This window comes from Microcebus murinus, chromosome 17 (assembly GCF_040939455.1).
Source record: "Microcebus murinus isolate Inina chromosome 17, M.murinus_Inina_mat1.0, whole genome shotgun sequence".
Classification (NCBI taxonomy): domain Eukaryota; kingdom Metazoa; phylum Chordata; class Mammalia; order Primates; family Cheirogaleidae; genus Microcebus; species Microcebus murinus.
Genome location: NC_134120.1, coordinates 45372829 through 45380505, shown reverse-complemented (window position 1 = coordinate 45380505; position 7677 = coordinate 45372829). Strand labels below are relative to the sequence as shown.

The 7677-nt window shown below is 34.0% G+C and overlaps 1 protein-coding gene across 1 annotated transcript; it reads left to right on the top strand.

Moving 5' to 3' along the window:
• The first annotated feature begins 2666 nt into the window (after positions 1-2666).
• Positions 2667-4801, top strand: LOC105861039 (transcriptional regulator Kaiso-like). The gene is given in 2 exon segments (XM_012746287.3): positions 2667-3018; positions 3021-4801. Coding segments are annotated over 2 exon segments (2028 nt in total). The 5' UTR covers positions 2667-2670; the 3' UTR covers positions 4701-4801.
• The last annotated feature ends 2876 nt before the right edge of the window (positions 4802-7677 follow it).

Below are 7677 nucleotides of genomic sequence, written 5' to 3'. Positions count from 1 at the left end.
TTAATCTGTCACAATACCCTATTTATTTCTTTTTTAGAAGCAAATTTCTAATTACATATTTATTTTCTTGCTGGTGTTTATTGTTTAATATCTCTTTCTACTAGTGTGGAAGCTGCTTGAGGGCAAAAATTGTCTTTTCTTGCTTTTATCAATACTGGATACATAGCAACCTTTCAATAAGTCTTTGCTGAATAAATGATTATATAAATGAAAAAATGAATGAATGATATGCTAGGTTAAAATGTTGATGGTAAAAATAGGCTATAAAATTGTGTGGACACTCTGATTACAACTATTTTGTAAGATCAAGCATTGAAGAAAAAAAAGTTTAGAAGGAAATAAAACAAAATGTTAACAAAGATTGGGATTATGAGTAACTTGAATTTCTTCTCTTCGCTTTTCTTTATTTTCAAATTTCCTGTAATGAGTATAATCTTAATAATTTCAAAAATTATATATTTTAAAATTTTAAGTACAGTCTTTACTTCCTCTATAATTCTCCTCCTTGCTTTCAAAATAGAAATGAATTTTGTATCTTTCAATATTTACTATAAAATGTTTCCATCTATATTTTCCAGGATATGTAGCCAATTTTCCTCTTTCTGGAAATACACAGAATACACAATTTGGAGAGCGCTTAAGGAGATTCTAGATGGAATTCTTGGGTGGAAGAAGGCAGTCACTAATTCCTAGTTCCAGAATGTGGAGAAAAGTAACTAGATTACATAAGTATGTATATGCCATTGTTTATCATAGATGTGGATAATTATCCATTATCCATATAGGGTGGTATTACCTGACATTGTCTAGCAATTTCATGGCCATATAGGCCTCTGAAATTTCATCAGTGATCCCTTTATAACTCACCATAACTCCCTATTTTCTGTATAAATTACTGTTCGTCCTCATCAAATACTCCAGAAACTTTCTCTGACTTTCATTTTTTAAAAATTATTAGATGTGTTTGTACAGATAAAAGGAAATAGGGTGAAAGATTCTTTCTCTTTCAAATCCCTCTACTTCTTGCAACATCTTTCCATTCCTCTGCTACCCCTCCAGTCCAGGCCACTGTCATCTCCAGCCTGGAGGCCACTGTGTCCCCTAACTGGTTCTTTTCATTCATTTTTTTTAATTAGTAGGAGATAGTTTATATAAAATAAAATGCACCTACCTAGTTGTACATTTCAATAGATTTTGAGAAATTCTACCTCCGTGCAAGTACCACCACCATCATGATATAGAACATTTTTTAAAATCGTCCTTACTAGGCCCCATCTTAGTAAATCTATTGTGTGGAAAGACCACAATTTGTTTATCTGTTCATTCTTGATAGACACTAGAGTTGTTTCCAGTTTTGGGCTATTGTAAATAAATATTATACCAACATTCATGTATGAGTCTTTGTGAAGACATGGGTTTTCATATCCCTTAGGTAAATACCCAGGAGTAGGATTGCTGAATGATATGCTACATGTATATTTAACCTCATAGGAAACTCACAAACTGTTTTCCAAAGTGGATGTACCATGTTACATTCCCACCAGCAATGTATGAGAGTTCTACTTGCCAACACCCTTGCTAGCCCTAGGTACCATCAGTCTTTTTAATTTTAGCTATTCTAAGGAGTATGTACTGATATATTATAGTGGTTTAAATTTGCATTTCTTTGATGGCTAAAGATATTGAGCATGTTTTTATGGAATTATTAGCTATTTTGGTTTTGTTCAAACATATTGTTCATTTTAAAAATTGAGTTGTTACTACTTATTTAGTTAGTTTTATGTAGTCCCAGACTGAAGGAACTACTATTCCTTCAGTAGTTATATATATTGTGATTTTCTCCAGTCAGTGGTATGACTTTTTATATTCTTAACAATGTTTTTTAAAAATCATAAGTTCTTAATTTAGAATAAGTTCAATTTATTCAATTTTTCTTTTATGGTTCAAGCTTTTTGTGTCCTAAAAAAATTTTGCCTACTCTAAGGTTGTGAAGTTCTTCTATATTTTTTCTAGAAGTTTTATAGCTTTGACATTCCATAAAAGTTTTAGAATCAAGTTGAAAGTTTTACCAAAAAAAAAAAAAAAATCTGCTAGAGTTTAAATTAGGAATGTGTTGAATAGAACACGTTGCAGAAAATGAATATTTTAAAGATACTGAGTCTTCCCATCCATGAACATGGTATATCTCTTAACTTAATTGAATCTACTTTAATTTCTCTCAGCAATGTTTTATAGTTTTCATTGCAAAGGCTCTGTACTTATTTCATTAAATTTATCCCACTTATTTTATACTTTTTGGTGCTATTGTAGATGGTATTTTTTATTTCAATTTATACAAGTTAATTGCTAGTATATAAAAGTACAATTGATTTTTGTATACTGACCTTATAATTCTGTAATTTTGCTAACCTCATTTATTAGTTCCATTAGCTTTTTGTAAATTCCATAAGATTTTCTTCAAACATAATCACATTATTTACCAATAAAAAAATAATTCTTCCTCTGTTGGCTGCGTGGGGCAGCTGTACCAGCGGTGGCGGCAGCTGCAGCTGCGTCGACGTCTGCCAAGACTGGAGCGACATTTAAAGAAGGGTCAGAATCGCCGGGGAGTGCAGCTTTTTCTTGTTGAGGGACTTCCACCCTTCCGCGCGGCTGGAGGAGGAAGCAGGCATGGAGAGTAGAAAACTGATTTCTGCTACAGACATTCAGTTTTCTGGCAGCCTACTGAACTCCTTGAATGAGCAACGCGGCCATGGACTCTTCTGTGATGTTACTGTTATTGTGGAAGACCGAAAATTTCGGGCCCATAAGAATATTCTTTCTGCTTCTAGCACCTACTTCCATCAACTCTTCTCAGTTGCCGGGCAGGTTGTTGAACTGAGCTTTATAAGAGCAGAGATCTTTGCAGAAATTCTCAATTATATCTATAGTTCTAAGATTGTTCGTGTTAGATCAGATTTGCTTGATGAGTTAATTAAATCAGGGCAGTTATTAGGAGTGAAATTTATCGCAGAGACAATGGTGTCCCATTGTCACAGGTTAAAAGCATCTCAGGTACAGCTCAGGATGGTAATGCTGAAACCTTACCTCCTGATTCTAGTGACAAGAACCTTTTAATACAAAAATCAAAAGATGAAGCCCAAGATAATGGGGCTACTATAATGCCTATTATAACAGAGTCTTTTTCATTATCTGCTGAAGATTATGAAATGAAAAAGATCATTGTTACCGACTCAGATGATGATGATGATGATGATGATGTCATTTTCTGCTCTGAGATTCTGCCTGCAAAGGAGACTTTGCCAAGTAACAATGCAGTGACACAGGTCCAGCCTAACCCAGGCCCTGTTGATATTTCAGATGTTGCACCTTGCACTAGCAATAACTCTCCCCCTTTAACAAATATCACACCTACTCAGAAACTTCCTACTCCTGTGAATCAGGCAACTCTGAGCCAAACACAAGGAAATGAAAAATTGCTGGTATCTTCGGCTCCAACACATCTGACTCCCAACATTATTTTGTTAAATCAGACACCACTTACTACACCACCAAATGTCAGTTCTTCACCTCCAAATCATATGTCATCTTCAATCAATTTACTTGTGCAGAATCAGCAGACACCAAACAGTGCTATTTTAACAGGAAACAAGACCAATGAAGAGGAAGAGGAGGAAATTATAGATGATGATGATGACACTATTAGCTCCAGTCCAGACTCGGCAGTCGGTAATACGTCTTTGGTCCCACAGGCTGATATCTCCCAAAATACCAGTTTTGATGGATCATTAATACAGAAAATGCAGATTCCTACACTCGTGCAAGAACCACTTTCCAATTCTTTAAAAATTTCAGATGTAATTACTAGAAACACTAATGATCCAGGCTTAGGATCAAAACATCTGATGGAGGGTCAGAAGATCATTACTTTAGATACAGCTACTGAAATTGAAGGCTTGTCAACTGGTTGCAAGGTTTATGCAAATATCGGTGAAGATACTTATGACATAGTGATCACTGTCAAAGATGACCCTGATGAAGGGGAGACCAGACATGAAAATGAGACACCAAAAACGTCTGGCAGTGAGACGGCAAACAAACGTATGAAAGTAAAACATGATGATCACTATGAGTTAATAGTAGATGGAAGGGTCTATTATATCTGTATTGTATGCAAAAGGTCATATGTCTGTCTGACAAGCTTGTGGAGACATTTTAACATTCATTCTTGGGAGAAGAAGTATCCGTGTCGTTACTGTGAGAAGGTGTTTCCTCTTGCAGAATATCGTACAAAGCATGAAATTCATCACACAGGGGAGCGAAGGTATCAGTGTTTGGCTTGTGGCAAATCCTTCATCAACTATCAGTTTATGTCTTCACATATAAAGTCAGTTCATAGTCAGGATCCTTGTGGGGACTCGAAGCTTTATCGTTTACATCCATGCAGGTCTTTACAGATCAGACAATATGCATATCTTTCTGACAGGTCAAGCACTATGCCTGTAATGAAGGATGATGGTATTGGATATAAGGTTGATGCTGGAAAAGAACCTCCAGTAGGGACCACCACATCTACTCCTCAGAACAAGCCAATGACCTGGGAAGATATTTTTATTCAGCAGGAAAATGATTCGATTTTTAAACAGAATGTAACAGATGGCAGTACTGAGTTTGAATTTATAATACCAGAATCTTACTAAACTCCTTTGAAATACCAGAAAGTTTTGGTTTGGATTGAGGGACAGGGGTTTCAGAAGACCTGTAAAACAAGGTGTAAGAAAATTTGATCTGCCACATCATCTGAAGGATTATTTGTTGATAATATTTAGAAGCAAATTTTTCTGAAACTTTGAGTAGAGATTGAGAAGTCCTCCCACCCAAGTATTTGTTTATATAGTTAGCTTTCAGCTCATTTAAGAGGCAAACAAAAATAAGCTTGGAGAGATAGTTTTCTGAATAGAATTTGAAGCAGTCTGAATGTTCTTTGAAAATAACTGGAGTTACTAGCATACTTTCCCCTTCCGTGTTAGCACTTTACTGCTGAATTCTCAATTTTTTAACATTGAGACTATAAATGTGTGTTGTGTCTTGTATATGGCATAAAAAGTAAACAAGAACTTCTAAAGTTGTTCTGGAAATTTTCAGAATAAGTCTTCACTTGGTTGTGTATTCTGCTAGTCCAAATGGATAACCACCTCCTACCGCCCTCCTTTCATGAAAATAGCCATGCAGACAAGTCTCTCATCTGAAGAATGAATCAGATTTAGCTAATTAGAATTAATCCTTGCTTTTATTGCCATAGTCTAAAAGACTTTGGTGGCTAGTCCACTGTATACCTTTGCAGTGGTCTCTGTGAGCAAAAAACTAATGGAAAAACAAATCTCTAATGCAGACAGGAGATGAAAAATTCTGTCGCACTTATTTTTAATTTTGTACTCTTATGTGATAGAAGATGGAATAGCATGGAGATTTCTTTTTTGCTTCTTATGGTTAAAAATATTTCTAAAAAATTTTTCAAATTTTGAATCTAAAGGCCACCAAATTGATCTTTAATTATATATAAATCTTTGTAAATGATAGAATTCATAGGTGAGACCTTTACATATTTTAGGTGGGAGGCTACTGGCATATATTTTTAAATGTTATTATTACTTAGAATCTCCAATAGTAAGTCTTTATTTGAAATAGTTGAATCAGTGATCTAGTATTTTCCTTTCAACAAGATCTTTTAGGTTTTTACCCCTTCTAAAATAAGTTTTATTCCATCTTCAAATTGCTGCGATATTATAGCAATCACAAACTACATTTGGAATGTTATATAGGCTTGTCAGTTCCCATTTATCTTGACAACAATATAACCTTTCTTCCTTTTAAAATGACACATATTTAAACATTTAGAAAATAAAGTTAAAACTTACTGAAGTGCTAGAACTAAAAGGAAGCAGGTTGGAACAAATATATAGCCTAGCATTTGTAACAGAATTGTTGAACTTCTGTAAATGATTTTTTTTAGCAAAAGAAAAAATTTAATAGCTATTGGAAAAGATTGTTGTGCATAGTTATTAGTCATTTGTAACCTTGCTTAAATATTTCTTAGTTCAGCATAGATATTTTCTTTCCCCTTAACTATGTATTTTTAAAAATAGTCTATTTCTTGACCTTGAACTTAAAGCTTTAATGATAATTTCTCATGTATACATCATTCTTCTGATGGTAAGCTCGATTTGAAGATAATGGTTTCAGTGTTTCTTCAGTTGATAGCTGAGGGTATCAGGCATCAGTATATGCAATAATATAAGGAGAAAGAAAAATAATATCTTTTGCTTACCAAGGGGTAGAGTGATGTGCATTTGTCTGTTTTCTCTAAGTCTAGACCTTTAAACCATTTTGTAAACTAACCCTTGGGAAATTTGAAATTACCTTATAACTTAAGACTGTGACCTCTGGAATCACCATATCTGTTCCTTTCTGTGTAGATATTGATGGCATTACTCTTTGACTATAGGGTGCACTCTGAATTGTTCTCAGTGGAAATTTGAGTTTCATTAATGTTATTTCACCAGTTAGATACAATTCTACCAATGTGAATGATATTGATGCCAGCAGAGCTTCCAGACATTTCAGACTCAACTGCTAGATAAATTAGTTTGTCATAATAAAACTTGGTGGTTTCTACAAGCCTATTATGACAAACCAGGAATTCTATAATGGAAAACTATCCATTCTGAATAATATGGATATAATTATTTGCTGCTGCTGTGCTCTGTACATTCTGAATATAAAATGTAAACTCTGTGCCTATTAAAGGTATCTTCTGGAGTTTTTTGGGAGGAGGAAAACTGGAAAAATAAATTGTATTTTTGCCAGAAGACTCTTACTTGCATGTGTCTCAGGGTCTTCAGTTTTTCTAGAAGTTTCCATATCCAAAGTTTAGAGTTCATGTGAAATACTCCTTTGGGGTGAAAACTCTTTACTCTTGGTATTTATTGGAATGGAGATCTGTAGCAAGATGCTGTTTAATATTTACCATGGGGTTTTTCTATTTTATACTTAGCTTTCTGGCCATTGAATTTCCTTTTTTCTTTCAAATTGGCTTCAAATTTGTTCCTATGCTAAATTACCTGTAAATATTCTGGATAGGAACTATTTGAAATGATAATTTGTTAAAAGAAATGACAAAATGAAAACATTCAAACTAAGCAAAGATTTTAAAATGCCATAGCAATTTTGCAAGGCTAACCTTAAAATATACCCTAAATGATTATTATGATCTTGGTAGTAATGATCCCCCATAAACAACCACTATGAAGGAATGATGGCACATTTTTTCCATTGTACCAAAAAGGTAAAACAAATGGTAAACATTGATCAAGGTATTTTGTATGTCAAGGCATGTATATTCTAAAGAATTAAATGCTAATTCAACAGCACTGGCTTCCTGCCCTCTGTCAGTCATACGAAACTTTGTTCATTTCCTCCAATACTGCAGTGTTCATACTTGTACAATCTCCGTCATGATTTTTAAGTTCTACTTTTCATTAACCATCGCCTAACATTAGTTCATAGAGCTTCTTATGGCAAAAATAAAATGTTTAATTCTGAAAAAAAAAATAATAATTCTTTCTTCCATGTGAATGTGTAAGCTTTTTATTTCCTTTTCTTGCCTTTTCTCAGTGA